We start from the raw sequence: 17984 nt of genomic DNA, 5'->3' as shown, positions 1-17984 counted from the left end.
GAGAGCCACAGACCACGCCCACAGAAAACACTAACCCCGTGACCTTGGAGCCAGCACCCAGCGAATCCCAACCCAGCTACCGAGAACCCAGGAAACACGCAGGTTCGGAAACGGGAATGTGGGGGCAATGGTGCTTTTTTCCTTTTCCTTTTCTCGCTGGGAGGTGGGGGGCGCCGGCGGGGGGGGGGGAGTGGTGGGGATTAGAAGGCACCCCTGGGCCCAGGGTTTGAGCGAGTCAGGATGAGCGGCTTGCACAGCCAACAGTCCAAAACGGAAAACAAAAGGCCAGGAAGCGGGGGCCGGCTCCGGGAGGAGCCGAGAGTTACCTGCAAAGCTTCGAAAAGGTCGTACATGTTCACCGGAGGCAGGGACGCGGGGAGGGTGTCCCCCGAGCAGGCCAGCAGCAGCGCAGCCTGCTGCTCCGCGTCGTCGGGGTGCGGGTGGGAGGCTGGGTTCTGGCCGGCACAAGGAGCGGAGAAGGCTGGGGGGCTGAGCACAGGGCGTTTCAGAAACAGTCCCGCGAGCTCGGAGGAGACACCCCAATAAAAGGACGGGGAGACGGGGGCTCACTCGCTAACACGCCCTTCCCGGGAAGCAGGGACCAAGTCATTCTTTAGCCGGTACGGAAAGGGCGAGTCTGGGGTTTTCATTTTTAAAGGCAGCCCGTCCACCAGGCGGAAGAGAAAACGTGGAGGACTGCTGACCCCCCTCCCTCCGCCACGTGAAAGCATTTACCACGCTCCGCACGTGGAGCCAGACCCGCCCCGAACTGCTTCTGCCTGGACAAACGCAATGGGCCTTAATTCCAGGCAACCGCAGGCAGCGGCGCGGCGGAAGGTGGCGGCTCCTGAGCCGGCTCGCTCACGGAGAAGCCGCCGGAAGCCACGCCTCCTCCAGGAGGCCGCAGGCACAAATGCAGGGTTGGGGGAGGAACCCGGGTCTGGCCAGTTCCCCAAACAGGCCCCGGACACACTGGGCAGGGAGGCGGCCCGGTTCCCGCGCCTTCACACGGGACAGAACCTGCAGGACCGAGAGGGCCACGGCGCAGGTGCGGCCACGCTGAGGAGGGGTGCACCTGGGTGCCCAGACGCGGCAGGTGGGGGACACTGCCCCCGGATTTCACCCCCACAGGGGGCCCCCTTTCTTGGTTCACTGTTCTCTGCAAGAACGACGCATGAACGAGAAGAAATGCTCCAGAGACAGGCCCGCAGGAGACGGAGAATCCAAGTCGTCACCTGTGCAGCCTGCTCCAGGAGCCCCGCCCCGCCTGCCCCGGGGCGCCAACCCGTCCCTCCGCCCACTGCTCAGCCTCCCAGGCCCTGCCTGTTACTCCTCACCAGCAGCGCCCCCGCACTGTCTCGTGGACCCTGTCTCCCTGTCCCCGTAACCAGATGCACCTAGTCCAGCACGTGGGGAAGTGCAGTCACTTCGGCTACCGCGAGCAAACTCCTGTTACTTTTCTTTCCCAAATGCTAAACTTTGGACAAAGTATTCTGGGGAGCAGCGGGGTGGACGCAGGGATGCAGGTGTCCCGGGTCCTCTTAGACAGGGGTGTCTCGGGGCGCCAGGGAGGCCGGGGGCGCCTGGGAGGCCTGGGGGCCCGGACCTGCACTGCAGCTGCCAGGCGCCAGGTGGCGCCCAGCTCAGGCCACTCCTCCGAGCTTCCGCCCCTCCCACCGAGAAACCCCGCCCCCACTTCCCACGGAGAGCAGGCCCCCTCCACCACCAGACGGGGGCTGCCCTGCAGGAGCCTCAGAAAGTGGGGGGCCCTGGCTTAAACACGTGCAGCAGCCAAACTGCAGCTTTACTTCCAACTGAGGGGCACCATAACCCACCAGCGACGGCTCTAAGCAGCGGCCCAGGACAGCACAATGCCCTCGGGCCCGGGTCCCCCAGGCTCCCCGAATCCACAGCCCCTCGCACCTTTCTATCAGGCTGTTGTACACCACGACGCTGTTCTTCAGGTAGGGCTGCGGGCTCACGTTGCTGCCGAAGGCGTACTTGAAGTGGCCGTCCCGCAGCCGGTAGGCCTTCCTTCTCGACACAACGGAGGCCAGTATGTCTTTCAGGTGGTTCTGCAGGAATAAGGAAGGAAACATGGCACGAAGTCCCGCTTTAAAACAAACCCTAACCCTTCCACTAACCCACTCACGGCCCCCAGCATCTGGTGGCTGGAGATGGGGGCAGGCTGGCGTCGCTGGGACCACGGGAAGGTCCCCGGGGAGCCAGAGCCAGACCCACGAGCGGGTGCTGAGGGGAGCGAGGCCGCTGCTCCCATCTGCTCTGTTTACGATGAGCCTGTTCTTAGGACATTTATTTTAAACGGTTTCACGTCTCTAAATTGGCTCCTCCCTCTCAAAAATGATGTTCAGATAGCTTGGAATAAAAGCATAAAAACAGGCGAATAACTTTCTAAACAAGGGGCAGCCCACCTTGGAACTCGCTGTAACGTGGGACAGAAAGCTGCAGGATCGGGGGTTTCTTGGCTGTGGTGCCCGGCCCGCTGAGCCCTCGGGGGGGGGGGGGGGGGGGATGGGGGCGCTCTCAGAAGCCCCGCGAACTAAGGACTTGCAGGACAGAAACCACACACCAGGCAGTGGGCAGCTCTCCTGCGTGGAGGCAGCCAAGCACGTCAAGGCGGGCTGGCGACGGGGCGGCAGACTCAGGCCCAGCCGCTGTCGGCCCGGGACCAGGAAGGGCGCCCCCCCACCCCCAGGATGTCACGGCGCGCCGCAGCGTGTGGCTTCCACACGCAGAAGCCACGTGAAGCTTATAGCTCAGGATCGCTGAGGTGCAGCTGAGGGGAGGGGACCCCGTGACCCTGGAGCGCCTGTGCCCGCGGACCCCCACGGGCGTTCTGTCCAACGACTAAGTGGGAACGCTGAGCGGCGACCGCGAGGGTGCCAAGCCGAGGGCTCACCGCGCAGACACCCAGTCTGCGGCTCTCCACGTGCCGGGGCGCGGCTGCACCCCGAGATGGTTGTCATCCTTAGGAGCCTCGATCTCGGTTTCTGCCCTGGGTGACAAGGCCCACGTCGGACCGAACCTAAGTGACCCCCTGAAGGCGCCCTCTGCTTAAGCGAAGGCACTGGTTCGGAATGGGCTGCGTCTCCCCCTCCGAAGAACCGAGGGGAGGGACGTCCACTCGGAGGCCGGAGGAGCTTCCGGGGTCTTTTCTTCCAGCAGCCACGTCCGGCCCCACCCACGCAAGCTCGCCACGCCCACCCCGCGCCAGCGCCCCGCCCCCGCGCACCGACCTCCACGGCGTAGACCACGGCCGACACGGCCTCCTCGGTGACGTTGTCCAGGCCGTGCTCGTAGGCCGTGACGATCATCCGGCCCTCCAGCTGGCCCCGCGTGGGCAGCATCATGGTGTGGGAGCAGAGCTTCAGGTCGTCGTCATCTTGGGGGTCCTTCGCCACAAACTGCTGGGCCCCCGAGAGGGGGTTCTGAGGCTGGAACCTGTGCTGAGAGAGGCGGGGTTTCAGGGTCACCCATCAGGGTGGCGGGGTGCGCCGGGCTCCGTGGGCCCTGGGCTCGTGCCGCCGAGGCCACGCGGCGGGGGTTTGAAAAACAAGAAAGCGGTGACGTGCGCAGGGTCAGCGAGTCACACGTGTCCCCGGGGGACAATGGAGACATGTTTTAGGCAGTGGTGACAGTGTTCTGACATCCTAACCTTTGGCATCTCCGTGATCACAGAAGAGATGGTTCTGTGCTAAAAGTAACCACGAGAGCGGAGGAGAAAGTCGAAAACTGTTTCCAAACACGCCGGAGCATGTTGCGCACACCTCAGGGAGGCGGGTGGTTCTGAGCGTGCCATCAGCCCTTCCGTGCAGCCCCGAGACGGCCTGGTGCACCCGACCGCCGAGGCGCCCGGCCCACGCCCGGCCCACGCCCAGCGGTGGCGGCTGAGCTGCCATTACCTCCTACCTGCAGTTCTCAGCACAGGTCTCCTTCCGAGGCGTCCGCGCACTGATTTATAAAACCCTTTTCCGCTGTCTTTTCCTGCTCATGAAACCTCTGCCTCCCCCTGGGAGCCTGACAGGGCCCGGTTCTGTCTCCCGCCGCCAGGGGGAGCCCCTCTCGCTGAGGCCCAGCCCTGCGCACTCTGCAGCGGGTATGTTTGAGGTCTGCGTTATTATAAAAGCAACGCCTGTGCGTTTTTCCCTTTTCCAGGTAAAAAAACTGCATTTTTACAAAAAACACGTCTGCTTGGACCAAGGAGGCCTCTCTGGGGGACCAGTGGCCACCAGCTTGAATATTAATCATATAAAACACAGCAAAGGCAGACATAAATGTTCGTTGCTGCTAGTCCAGAAAGCGAGCGATGCCCAAAGGCTATAAAAGGGTATTTTGGGGAAACTTTGTTCCCCAGGTAGAAACTTCTACCCAGAAAAGTAAGTCAGCCTGAGACGTGCACAGATTTTACAGCCACGTGCCTCTGAGGCTTCTCCACTGAGCCCGAAGGCTCGGCCCCCCCAGGCGTGCAGGGGACAGCAGGTCCCCCAGCCCTGAGGACAGAAGTCACTCCAGAAAAATATTTTGGGGGAGAAAGAACAGAGGCACAGCCGCTGAATCATTGCAAAATTATTAGGTACTGATGATAATATTAACATTTATGCAATAAAAAAACATAGCATTATAACAATTCAGGCACTGCGCCGGCTTCCCAGACAGTAACACCTTCCCCCCAACAGGGTGCCCCCCCCTTTTCTCCCCGACTCTATGACCGGTAACCTCACAGCGATTTGAACATGCAAAGCAGCCTTTACCAAGGTCTGCCGAAGAGCAACCTACATCAAATTTCTGGCGAACAGACGACAGCTTCTTCCTCCCCTTCGGCTTCCCGGGCTTGGCTGCGGGGGTGCCAGGCCAGGGCAGAGAGCCGGCCCCCTCTGGGGGACAGAAAACAGTGTGAGACAGCGCACAGGCCACCGGGCCCCGCGTCGGCTGTGTGCCTTTAGGGCTCTAAAGAGTGTGGCATGCTCGAGTAGCATAAATAAATACTAGACACTTAAATTCCGACCTCCCCTGCTTCTCCCGACCACGTCTATTCCCTCCCTCCACGGTGTCCCCCAGCTGTAAGCAAAGCGGCTCTTTCCGGAACACAGGTCCGTGGCCCACGCATCCTAGTTCAGGATGGTGCGCCGGGCGCACCGCCCTCCGCTGTGCTCAGGACCCTGCTGGAGATGACGGAGGGGAAAGTGAGGGCTGCGCCCGGCAGCGGTGACGGGGACAGTGAGGGGCGGACTGGACAGGCCCCGCTGTGTATTCCAGGATGGGCTGGACAGGTGCCGACAGAGCAGACACGGGCCGGCCACGACCCGGGCTGGAGAACCGAGAAATGGGTCTAGTGGTGGGCTGGCCCGGGAGGCGGGGGAGCCCACCCGCCTAGGGGAGACCCAGGGGGACATGGTTCGGAGAAGGTTAGAGTCATGGGCACAGGGAGGGCTCTATAAACACGCCCCTTCTCCTCCCCCCTCCCAGGACGGGCTCAGCACAAAGCAGATGGGCAGGGTGGCCTATTCAGCGGCCACTGACCCAGCAGGCTGCCATCTGTGACCTCGGGTAGTCCACTGGCCATGAGGCCAGGCCTGCTCCCTGCCGCCCGAGAGTGTGTGGACTGTGGTTCAAGGGACCACGAGCTGGGTCTCACTGAGGCGGCCGGGCTACGGGCTAGCATTCGAGGAGCCCCAGTTTAACAGCCGTCCTCCTGCCACCCCCCAAGGAGAATGTCACTCTTCACTGTGAACCCCCAGACTCCTGACAGGAACCCGTAGCACCTTAAGAAAGACCAAGCTAAGCAAGCGAAGACTGAGGTCCCAGAGATAAAGAATCGGGCCCCAGAGGGGACCCAAACTGTTCCTAGCTGCCGTCCTCGGCCGGCGGAGGCGGCGATCCTGTGGGAGCCCCGAAGCAGAGGGCGCCGGCACAGGAAGGCGGGACGGGGGAGCCGAGGAAGCCTCAGGAAACACAGGGCGGTGCGACAGGGAAAGGCGGGCAGCTGCGAGTAGGCAGAACCCACGAGCGCATCCTTGTATTGTTATTGGCCGATGGCGTTATTTTCCCCGGGGACAGCCGTCACCCGCTGTGTGAGGAGCCGGAGAGGGCCCCAGAACAGAACAACGGCAGGAGGTGTCTTTGAGAACAGGCGCAGGGTGGGAAGCTTTTCTCTGTGAGACCTTCTATGCTGTCCTTTTTAACCCTGAACACACAGTTTAGTGTTAACGGAGGAAAAAATCAAAGTAATACAAGCTCATTATAGTTCACTGGAAAAAAATACCCCCCAAAATATTTTTAAGAGAGAAAAAAAACCCCACCCATCATCCTAGCAAAATATTGTTTCCATTTTGATGTTTTCAGAACGATGAGATTTTTAAAAAACACTCCAAGTTCCCCAGTTTTCTCCGTGGGAAGTCAGGTCCTCCCGCCCACCACCACAGGGGTCTCCGGCACCCAGACCCCCGGGGGAGGTCTGCCAGCCTTAGAGGGTTTCCCACAGAGACCTCCGAGGGAGGAATGGAGCTGGCCCTCAGGGGATGCTGCGGTCCTGTGGCCAGCCACGTGGGTGAGGACTAGGGGTGACAGCAGCAGGCGGCAGCTGGGCTGCAGTTGGGAGCCTGCCCTGGGGCCTGCTGGACGGAGGGGCCTCGGGTGCTTATGTTCTTCCGCTTTTTCTTCTCTGCGGTCTGTTCCCTACTCCACAAAGAGGACCGTCCCTCCCTGGAAAGGCTGGGTGAGGACCGGTGTGACATGCGTGAGGTGTCCAGTCACTCAGTAAATATTATTATTAAAATCACCTTTCCTGCCCGGCTCAGAGAAAGAGAAGAAAAGCCACCGGCCACGGTGCTGAGTACAAAGGCCGGCATGTGGCCAGGCAACATTCAGGAATTCCATTTTGAGAAAATATACTCTGGGTGTTGATGGAGAAACAATGTCAGGTATCCCATGTTTCTTCATGTATTTAAAAATAACCCATAATGACATTCACCAGTATCAAAGGCTTTCTTTAAATAAAATCGGCCAGCTTTTAAAAAAATAGCCCTGTAGGGTCGATAGTACTGTCTCTCTTTTATAAATCACAGCTAAGACCACCGATAGTTCACTCCTGTCTCTAAGCTCCACCTGAACCCAGGTCTCTTGACCCCCATCAACAGGGGCTTTAGTTCTAGTCACACGCCTTCGGGCATGTGGCGCTTCAGGGCACGCCTGCCTCCAGAGTCAGACCTGCCCATTGAGCTGTGGCCTCTCTGACCCACTCCAGGGGAACAGAACTCAGGAACCTGACACCGGGGAGCCTGCGCCGTGAGGGTGGGTGCGGGCAGGTGCGGGCAGGTGCGGGCGAGGGGCCCACCCACAAGGACTTCTGGGAGTGGAGGAACTGGCCTGGGAGACCTTTTCTCAACGCTTTATTTCGCAACAGAGGACGGCAGAGGGGGAGGGCCCCAAATACCAGCCGTTTCTAGATAAACATGGGCTTTCAACAAATGATCATCAGAATCACCATAAACCCTTTTTTAAAAAAAGAAAAATTCAACTTAATCCACAGCAGGAGGTACTGTGAATCCACTTTTTAACCAGAGCCCAGGATAAGTTTTATCATGGGGCAAGTTTTTGTTTGTTTTTGACAAATGGTTGAAAGAGATGGCTTGCACTATTTAAGCCCCCCAAGATCAGGGACCCTTGGGTGGGGGTCTGTCTGTCTACACCTATTTAGGTGGAGGCGACAGACTGAGCTTGGAGCTCCCCCGCTTCTCCTACCAGGCTGCCCGCCACCCACGACCTTCTGCTGTCCCTCAATAACCTGCCAAACACACAGGCAGAAGCTCTCACCTCCCTTCAGGTGCTAACGTCTCACCGGGGAGCACACCTGGAAGCCCAGGATTCCACTCCCTCCGCATACAACCCCCCCACCCCACCCCGCCGCTGCCCACCCTGCACTGGCCTCCGCGTCTTCCTCCCGGCGCCCAGCGCCTCCCGCCTCTCAGGACTTCAGCGTCTCAAACCCAGCCAGGCGCGGGGAGTCCAGACCCAAAGTCAGTGTGGGTTTGGGGAGACGGCCCGCTGTACCCAGGTTCTACACAAGCACGCGCACGTACACTTTGTCCCAGCCCTTCAAAGAATGTTGCACTTGCAAACACAAGTGTCTCACTTCTATAAAAGAATGTGTACCTACGTAATACCATTTTCCTGGAGCCCCTCAAAGAACCCCGTGCTCACAACACCAGCGTGTCACAGGAAGCTGAAGCCCAGTGCCCGGAGGGCTCTGCCCCCCCGAGGTCCGGCCCGCGTCGCTGCCCCCTTACCTGGAGCAGACACCAGGATCTGACACCGAGTGAGGATTGCCAGGAGAAACTCGTTGTGGGAATGGACTGAAACACAAGGGCGCCGCGGGTCACACACGAAATATTTCCGTCCCAAGGGAAGCTAGCCCTGCTCTTCACATGTGGGATGTCCCGTTCGGCCATTCTTACACGTAATTTTAAATATCCACATTATCTACACCGCTAAAGCCGAACTCTTATTTATTTTAAGCGAAAAGGCTTTACTTTACTGCACATCTGGGGAAACTCCAGAACAGCCCAGTAATTCCCCGGGCGCTTGGCTTACCATTGTCCTGCGTGAGGAGCCTGTGAGCCTCAAGGTCAAACTCTTCTTTGCTGATCTTCTGCTTGAACCACAGCTTTAAGTTGGCCCAGTATCTGCGGAGGCAGAAACAGTACTAGGAACCACAGGCTTTGCTTCCGTCCCAAGTTCACCTCACGTGCTCCAGCTCCCAGGGAAGGACGTTGTACTCCCCCTGGCGCCCGTCTTCTCACCTATCAAATGGGAACGACTGCACCTTGCGCGCATCTCCGCCGGGAGGTGTGGTGAAACAGGACACTGACAGCGCTTAAAAGCTGTTCCGTAAGGGTCCTGCCATTAGTCAACCGGAGGGTCTGCGCGCGTTCCGAAACTGCCGCCCATGCTCTCTCACCCACTCGAGCCCTGTGCCCTGTGTGCACCTGTGCCCACTCGAGCCTTGCAAAGCCTCCTCCTCCAGGAAGCCCTCCTGGGGCGCCGCGCACCTCGCACCGGGCCTGCTCCCGCTCAGCGGGGCCCAGGGATGAAACGCACTCTTCCTACCCCACCCAGGGAGGAGCCCCGGTCCCCAGGGGGGCAGGGAGGCCTCATCATCAGCACGACAGGCCCGGGGGCCCGCCTGGCACAGAGGCCCTGCCACCCGCGACGCCAGGCTGCCCGGGTCCAGGCGGCGGGGACATCCTCGGACGGCCCGAGGCCGGAGGGCCCCGCGCGGAGGCTCGGGCTGCGCCGCCGGCTCTTACTGTTTCACGTTGTCCCCCAGAGCCTCGCTCAGGTTCTTCTTGGCCGCCTCCAGCTCGCTCACAAAGGTCGCCATTGCTCCCGACTCTCGGCCCGACCGCAGACCGCTCCGCCAAGCGCCCAACAACCGAAAAACCAACGCGGCGGCAGCGGCCTGGCGCCGGAGGCCGCGCGCCCGAGGCCCTGCCCACTCTTCCCCGCCCCGCTCCGCTCCGCCCCGCCCCGCCCCACGACGCTGGGAAGACGTCGGTTTGGTTGTCGGCTCCGCCCGCCTGTCAGAAGGGGAAGGGCGGAGCCAATTCCGCTGTCTGCTCGGCCCCGCCCCTGGGTCGGGTCACGTGACCCCTGGGTGCGGCGGGGCTGCAGCGCCGCCTGCTGGGCCGGCGCGTCCCGCCCTTTCAGTTTGTCACCTGCTTGCACCTCCCTATGCGGCCAAGGGTCCGCATCTCACGAGCTCACCCCGGGGGCCAAAAAGCGCGGGCAGCATCGATTGTATTCTCTTTCTCCGCTGTCGTTTTCACGGAGCAGTAATCATTTGATACGCCATTTACTGGCATTATCTTGTTAGTGTTGCGCCCCCTCCAACTGAAAGTAAGTTCCGGGGGCCAGGACCTGCTGCCAGGCCTGGCGCGGAGCCCCGTGGGCCGGGCGAGTGCAGTAATTATGGGAACTGGGGGGAAATGCACAGGGGATAAACGGAAAGGAAAGAAAAAGTGTTTTACCGCCTCCCAAACTCCTAACTCAGCTCTCTCCGCTACGCCCCATAATTTAGGATCATACCCTATCTTCAGTTGTGAATCTCGGTGGGTTTTTAAACTTAATGTAATAAAACGACTATTTTCCTTTGGTATTGCATTGTCCTTTTAATCTCTTTTTTAATCCTCACCAGAGGACATTTTTTTTCTTGCTTTGGGGTGGGGGGGACCCAGCGCTGTGAGAGAAACATCAGGAATCAAACCTGCGACCCTTCGGCTTCCAGGTCAGGATTCCAACCAACCGAGACACAGCAGCCAGGACTTAGTCCCTATTTCAATGACAGCACAATTGAGATCACTTCTCTGTTGGGAGTGATACAGTCGCAAACTTGATGCAGAAAGCCTGTGTACACATAGTGTGCAAAGGAAAGCCATCCCAAACATTTATTTTCATACGGCTATTTTACTTACCTACCCTAAAATCTTGGCCCCAACTTGATGAACTCTTCCCAGTTCTGCATCTAATGAGGTCCTGGTGCTCTGGGTGTTTGGGGCAGTGGGGCTGGATGTCGATGGAGTTGTGAGATGTCTCTATGTGGAGACTGTTTTTAGTATTAATCCTGTTATTTAGAAGTTTTACTGAAACACAGTTCTATTCGTGGGCCCGGCTTAAACTCACTGAAGTTGTGTAAGTGCTGCTGGCCCTTGAACTGCGTGGGTTTGAACCGCCATCCACTCATGCACGGATTCTTGTCAGTAAACAAACACAGCCGGCCCATCGTGCCCATGGGCTCGCATCCGCACATGCGGCCCAGCACGGGCGGAAATCAGTATCGTCAGGTTCCCAACCGCCGACTCCCCACCAGGGGTCAAAAGTGCTGTTCTCCGTCTGCAGCCGGCGGAATCCGGGTGTTCGGAGGATCGAGGGTAGAGTCAGAGTTTAAACACGGATTTCTGAGGGCACGGGGCGAGGGGCCCTGGTCCCACCTCGCTCCAGAGACAGCTGTGCCTGGTTTACTCGGGGTGTACAACGAAGCACCACAGGGCGGGGCTTGCACAACAGACATCTACCCGCCCGCAGTTCCGGGGGCTGAAAGTGCGAGATTCAGGGGGCAGCACAGGTGGTTTCTGGTGAGGCCTCTCCGACTGGCAGGTGGATGGCCACATCTCTCTGTCCTCACGTGGCCTTCCCTCCGGGCGGGCCGCTAATTAGCTCCTGAGGACGAGCAGAGGCAGCCACCTGGGGGCACTGCCGGGAAGGTCCCCCCCGCCCCGCCCAGGGTGTTTTGGTGCCCGGAGGGAATCTCAGCAGCTGCTCCTCACATCCGGCTGCCTCTTCTTCCTCCGGGGCCCTGGTGGCGAGGCGCCCCTGGCTTCTACGGCCGAGGTGAGGACGCTCCAGTCTGTAAGCAGATGGCTCGCCGAGCTCCCACTCAGGATGAAGTGGGCCCTGGGCATGAAAGTATCAGGGGGACGTATGGGGCTGTCCCTTACACTTTCCCAAACATGAGCTGTTAAACTGCACGCCTTGGAGAAGCCCCCCTCTAACCCCTGGAAGCAGCTGGCCAAGCAGCAAGTCGGAAACGGGGCAGAAGCCGTTGGCCCCTACTCAGATGTGGGTGGGACTTCTCCATGGCGCCGGGAACCACTTCATAGAGAGGTGGGGGTCAGGCACAGGAGGGATCTTGGTCACTTGGGACGACAGCTGGCGATTCGAGACAGACACACTGTCACTGCGTTGCTAAGGACATAACGAGACCGTGCTGGATGCAGACTCGGCTGCAGGTCGCCCTCTGGAAGGAGGGACAGCCACTGGGGAAGTCCAGCGGTTGCGCTGCAGTCACACCGACCCAGCGCCCTGCCCCTGCTGGAGCCGGCGGCCACCGTCCACCCTGGTCAGGCAGCGCGGCCGGGCTGGCAGCCAGGGCTTCCTCCAAGGTAAGGAGCCGTCTTGCATGCCTTCTGATTGCTTCATGCCTCATGTCTTTTTAACGTGGCATTGCTGTCGTAAAGATGTCTTTTCCATACGTTTCTTGTACCCCTCTTATGTCCTGTCATGGGCGGTGCTGTGGGTGCGCCGGAAGGACACGGAGACAGAAGAACGTAGTGTGGACAGCAAGCACCTGCCCGTCGGCCTGGGGTTGGCGTCCTGGCCTTTCCCGCCCTGGCTCTGGGACTCTGGGCAGGTGACTCGGTCACCCTGCCGAGTGCCCACGTCCGCAGGGTGGGGAGGATGCCGTTCTTAGCTGCTGTCATGAGAGTTACACTGTAACACGCCAGTGTGCACAGAGCCCTTGGCACCGTGCCAGGCCCCTAGTAACCGTTTGTGACGGTTGTGATTGTCCTGATTGTGTGCACAGCAACGTTGCCGATCTCCGTCCATCTCTGTGCAGATCTCCTTAGATGTTCTCTGCAGACAAGATGGCTTTTGTCTGGGAAACATACTTTCTTTTCCATTCTTAGGCCTCATTTCTTTTTCCGGGTTTTTCTCTACCAGCCAGACTAGCAGTGTCGGATCGAACAGTTCTGTGGCTGAGTGGTCCGGCCTGGTAGCCACAGGGGACTGCTCAGCCCTCAAAATTCGGCTTGTGAGCTCCAGGAACTGAGTCCTGATGACACTTAAACGTGAACACCCGCCCGCAACTAGTGGCAGCCGGGCTGAAGAGCTCAAGGCCAGGCCCTCTGTTCCAGGTGCGTGGCCCTGGCCCGGACGCTTTCACCCCTACATGTGGCTTTGGCTGTGAACTTGGGGAAATGCCCTTTACGCCTCCGGGGCTGAGCGCTTCCCGGGGAATTAGCACGTGTGTCGCGTGTTTCTGCATCTGTTCCAAGGGCCGCCTTGCTTTTCTCGTTGACTTCTTCCATGTGTTGAATGATTCTGGGATGATCCTCCCTGGTTGGGATGCGTGTTTAAAACTCACCGCTGTATTTGATTTGACGAGACTGCGTTTACGGTTCTGGCGTCTGTGGTCATAAGGAATGCTGGTCCCCAACTTTCGAGTCCTTTTCCTTGTCTGGGTGTAAACATTGAATGAGTTGCCATAGAATGAGTTGGGGGGGGCAGTTTTCCTGCTTTTCCTACTTTCCCTGTTCCCTGAAAGGGTGCTTGAAAAGGGAGGGGCCTCTTTGCTCTTTGAGATTGGGAGAAAATTCTCCATGAATCTGTGTGAGCAGGCTGTGGTGGAGAGCAGGACAGGTTTTTAAATTTTTTTCCAATTCAATTCCCTGGTTATTTGGTCTCTCTCTCTCTCTCTCTCTCTCTCTCTTTTTCTTGAGTTATTGTTGTTCATCGATGCATTTTTCTGTATATGGGTCCATTCTCTCGAAGTTGCCTGCGTGCTCATTTTGGCCGGTGGGGACAGGCCCCTGGGGGGGTGGGCCGCTCAGGACGATCGGCGCTGCCCTTCTTTGCATATCTGTGGACCCCCGACGCAGTCACCGTTTCCGGACACCTCGGAGGATGTCCTAATTCTCAGCGACTTGATTCCAAAGGAAACTCAGGACAGTCAAGTAAAGAAGTGAGGCCTGGACTGCGGGTTCTCTCTTGTTGGGTCCTAGTTTTCCCACCACTTTTTTCTAAAGAGGCAGTGTAGGTTCCTGGATGGGAAGCCAGTGTGGGTGCCCAGCCTCCTCCGCGCAGCTGGAGCTGTCGCCGGTCTGGAGTCGGGGTCCAGGCGCCGGAAAGAGTGCCCGCCGACGGGCTCCAGAGCAGCCCCAGTAGTCTCTGCGCAGAGACCGCAGACCCCCATCCGGCGCAGCCCCCGGGACGGGAAGGCGGAGACCTCATGCGAATGTCCGGAGTCCTCACCGCCCGCGCGCTGGTTGGGTCCCCGCACCCCCGGCCCACGTGGAATCTCGCGCGGCGACCCCTGCGCCCTGGGCTCCCTCAAATGTACGAACCCAGCGGTTCTGGAGGTGCAGGCGGCCCAAGTGCCGTGGGGGGACCCTCCCTGGTGCCCACGCCTGGCTCCCAGGGACAGCTGCGGGAAGATCTGGGCCCCTGCGCCTTGCGCCCCCAGGTTGCAAATGCGGCCGCCTGCAAGGAAACGGGGGCAGGCGGCTGGCTGTGGGGAAGGAATCTTTCTGCGGCTCAGAGCCGGGCCGAGCGCAGGGTTAGAGCTGCTGTCTCAGAGAAACTACGCGAAGGCGCGGAGCAGGCAGGCCCCTGCCGCCACCCAGCGGTCCCCGCAGCACCCGGAGGAAGGGAGACCCCCTGGGCGGGGCGTGCAGCAACGCCTCACCGGCTGCCGGCTGCTCGACCGCCACCAGGGGGCGATACGCCCCTGTCCTGCGTCCATGGCTCCGTGGTCTGGGGTGCGCGGGTGGCCACCTGACTGGTGCGCATCCCTCCTCCGGATTAGAAGGGGCCCTGGGGGTTCCCAGCCTTCCGACTCACACTCCAAGGCCGTCCAATGGCGAGGGTTCTCTGACCTCCAGGAATGTCAGAGGAGGGCGCCCACTCCAGTGGGCATTAGGCCACCCTGAGGTCCCCGGTGGCGGGGGCTCAAAATCATCGCGAGATTCCAGACGGGGTTGTGACGTGTGAGAAGAACGTGACCAGCCGCTGCGTTTGGGAGCACTCTGGGGGCTCAGGACCCGGCGCCTGCGCGCGGGGGAGTGCTGTGCCGAAGGCAGCGACCCCAGCTCTGAGCGTGCGGCCCAGGAGAGAGAGCAGAAGGCCCACTGTGAGGCCACTTCCCCGCCAGGCCCTGGTCAGCAATGAGTGACAGCTGTCACCGCCTGCCCGCCCACTGGAGGGGCAGCCGGGGCTCCCACATTGCTGCCCCGAGGTTACAGGGTGACCCAGTGGGGCTGGAGCTTGGTCGGATCCCGCCCCAGCTGGCGGCTGTGGGGCCCAGGCGCCTTTGGAAGATGAGGGGAGTCTGCTCTCCATTTCGGGAACCCGATGGGGCCGAAGACGGCTGCACTGTCGCTCTGCCAGAGAACCATTTCTGTCTCCTTCGTCCCATTGAGACTTTGAGAGCAGTGGTCTTCCGTCTTTGGCGTGAGAGGGGCTGGGGGAAGTTGGGTCTCCACCCCCAGGCCACACCCCAGCCTGGGTGAGTCCAAACGTCTGGGGAGGGGAACCCCGCTGCCGGCGCTGTCCACGGCCCTGCAGGTGACTCCAAGGTGCACTCATTCCTTGTGGTTTCCCCGAAACCGCAGCAGGCGCTTCTCGGTGTGAGGCCCCTGCGGCCCCGCCCGGGCCGAGGCCCGGGGGCCGCGTGCTCACCTGGCGGAGCCCAGGGAGGCAGCTCCGCTGGCCTCAGGCAGGGATTTCGCAAGCTCGCTTCCTAAAACGGAACGCAGGTGTGTCGGGGCATTCCAGCCCTGAGGTCAGCTGGCCTCTGTCACATGGCGGAGGTCGCGCCTGGGCCTAGGAGCAGTCCCCGAGGGTGACCTGGCTCCTCTGGTGGCCAGTCCCTTTGGTTGTCCTTGAGCATTAAGAAAATTCACACCCGCCGGCCTGCAAACCAAAAGGTCGCCGGTTCAGTCCCCGGTCAGGGCACACGCCTGGGTTGCGGGCCAGGACTCCAGTTGGGGGCGCTCCAGAGGCAATCGAGCGATGCATCTCTAGCACACCGGCTTTCTCTCCCTCTCTTCCTCCCTCCCTTCCCTTCTCTGTGAATAAATACATAAAATCTTTTTTTAAAAAAGAAAAAATTCACACCCAAAGTGTAAACTGTGTTTTCCTGTAGTGTGGGGCCCAAAAGAGAGTCAGAGGTGGCCAGGCGAGCAGGGGCAGCGGCCGTGTTCAGGCGGACGTGGTGGCTGGGCGTGGCAGGCGGGGGTCAGCGTGGCAGGGGCCGTGTGACCACAGGCAGAGCCAGGAAGGGGCAGAAAGCCAGTGGTGACCCAGAGTGACTCAGAACCTCTGGACCCCGGTGCCCCCAGAACTGTCCGAGGCCCCAGGGCCCGTGGAAGCGAGGCCGGAGGTTCTGCGTGGGGTGGCGGGGGGCGGGGGGTAGCCAGCAGGGCTGCCTGGACGTGGTGCCCAGTTGGGCCTCCCCTGTGCTGAGGAGCCCGCAAGGCCTTCCCCGTACTGGCCGTGATCAAATACAGCAACTCCTCCCTTAACGCGGCCCCTAGGTGCTTGGAACCGCGGCAGAATCGTGTATAAGGAAACCAGCTTTACCGGAGGCTAATGGATAGGAACCAGAGTTAGCCAGGTAGGTTCTCAGCAAGGCTGTGGAACAAACAAATGTGAGGACCGCTGCAGCAGGAGGCTGTGCTGCTCAGGCCCCGGTCGCCTCCCGCTTCCCAGCAGAGCCCCGCCCCCGCTTGTGTGTGAGTGTCTCCTTGGCCTCGGGTGTCGGCCGTGCAGAGGTCTCCGTGACTGCGGCAGGGCAGCCTCCCCCCGCGACCCAGCAGCCTGGGGCTGGGAGGCCCAGGACGCCAGGCGCACGCGCCATCGGGTAGCAGCGTCTCTGAGCAGAAGGCTCTTCCCCGGCCGGCGCCGGTGCCAGAGCGCTGACCGAATGGAGCGCGCGCCGGTGTTCCTCCGCGCCGCCCGCAGACCGCCCGTCCGGCCTGCAGCCTCCCTCCCACACACGCAACCCTGGGAGGAAGCGAGGCCGCAACCCCGACCGACCGGCGTCGCTGGGAACCACCTGTGACTCGGCTCTTCCCCTCTCTCAGAATCTGCCCGACCGGCCACAGGGTCCCCACAGTCACAGCTGCAAGCACTGGGTCACCATAGTGATGATTTGGGCTCCGGTTGCCACGGCGACCGTTCTGCGCGCTAAACAGTTCCTCCCCCCCTTGCTGCTGCCATAGGAGGTAAACATATATATTGCGATGTGAACAACCTATATATATATATATATACGTCATAAAACCAAGTATTGCTTTTTCTGGTCAGTGAATGTCCTGTCCAGCATTCATGGTTTAAGGTGGCATAGCCCTCTGCTCCGTGACCGAGGCCACAAGCCTGTGCATATAAAGATCACAAGTCACACGTGGGCTCCGACAGACACATGACGCCCAGATGCAGGGTTCCCGGGAGCCCAGTGAGAGGCCGCAGCTTGGTCTGGGGCCCGGAGGCGTGGGGACAGTGCCACCCGCCTTCGCCCTCCCGGAGAGAAGGCAGCACGAAGGTGCTGGCCGTCCCCAGAGCGGGAACGACAGAGGCCGTGGGACCAGAAGGGACCATGTGCGATGCGTGGGCACTCACCTTTACACCGGGAGGGGTGGCGGCATGAACTTCGGGCACTGGGAGCCCGGTGAGTTCTCCTGTCCACCTCGGACAGGAGAGGATGGACAGGTGGCGAGGGGGCCCCCAGTGGGACTTGGACAAGAGGGCACCTCACCCGACATCGAACGTTCTTCTTGACACTGTCCAGAACTTGAGGCAGCGGAGTGGCATTATTAGGGACAAGCCTGGGGGTGGGGGAGAAGGCAGGATGTCAGGAGACCCCAGGGCAGAGGTCAGAGTCCTCACGAAGGCGGGCACGGAGACGGGTTCCTGAGTTTCAGAACGAGCGGGCGTAACCAGGGAGGTGCCCAGGTAGGCGGCAGGCTCTGGCGGGGTCTCCCTGGAACTGCCGCAAAAACAGCCCCCCTGGTGCCCTGGGCTGGGGTGCCGTGTCTGAGGGTGGCTCGGGGCCCCTGGATCTTTGGGTAAGAATCTCTTGGGGTGCAGGGCGTGGCAAGGTCAGAACCCTGAGTCATAACCCTGAGAACGTAACATGGCAAAGTCCAAAACTTCGAAACACGCAGAGAAACCCACCACTTCTAACTGAAGGACTCCTAACGCGCCTCCTCGATGTGTCCAAAGCCGATTCATACAAGGCCTTTCTGAGAATCCATCAACAATTCGACGCAACACCTGAGCCCCGGCAAGTTCGCACTGGAGCCGTGCCTTCGAGGGCTGCCACTAGGTGGCGCCGCAGGCTAACTCACTCCCCTTCTCCGAGCTCCGCTGGCCACCTGGCTACCTGGCCACCTGGCCACCTGGCCACCTCC

At 60.4% G+C, this 17984-nt stretch overlaps 1 protein-coding gene and 1 long non-coding RNA gene across 4 annotated transcripts in view; both read right to left on the bottom strand.

Annotated features, from left to right (window-relative positions):
• TADA1 (transcriptional adaptor 1) overlaps window positions 1-9541 on the bottom strand; it is a 10717-nt gene extending 1176 nt beyond the window's left edge. For 2 of the 3 annotated variants that reach the window (XM_028530690.2, XM_036015860.1), the window contains exons 1-7: window positions 9327-9541; window positions 8611-8702; window positions 8307-8372; window positions 4798-4895; window positions 3258-3467; window positions 1924-2075; window positions 327-489 (exon numbers count right to left, since the gene is read on the bottom strand). In XM_028530690.2, coding sequence (XP_028386491.1) covers window positions 327-489; window positions 1924-2075; window positions 3258-3467; window positions 4798-4895; window positions 8307-8372; window positions 8611-8702; window positions 9327-9400 — 855 coding nt within the window. In that variant the 5' untranslated portion in view covers window positions 9401-9541. The remainder of the gene's footprint in view (window positions 1-326; window positions 490-1923; window positions 2076-3257; window positions 3468-4797; window positions 4896-8306; window positions 8373-8610; window positions 8703-9326) is intronic. The other variant, XM_036015861.1, reaches the window with a different exon arrangement.
• LOC118498247 overlaps window positions 1-17984 on the bottom strand; it is a 21743-nt gene extending 3759 nt beyond the window's left edge. The window contains exons 1-2 of the long non-coding RNA XR_004900772.1: window positions 17973-17984; window positions 17774-17777 (exon numbers count right to left, since the gene is read on the bottom strand). This is a non-coding gene — a long non-coding RNA (uncharacterized LOC118498247). The remainder of the gene's footprint in view (window positions 1-17773; window positions 17778-17972) is intronic.

The sequence above is a fragment of the Phyllostomus discolor genome, chromosome 14 (assembly GCF_004126475.2).
Source record: "Phyllostomus discolor isolate MPI-MPIP mPhyDis1 chromosome 14, mPhyDis1.pri.v3, whole genome shotgun sequence".
NCBI lineage: Eukaryota > Metazoa > Chordata > Mammalia > Chiroptera > Phyllostomidae > Phyllostomus > Phyllostomus discolor.
Note: the sequence above shows the minus strand (reverse complement) of the source record. Positions and strands in the feature narration are given on the sequence as shown.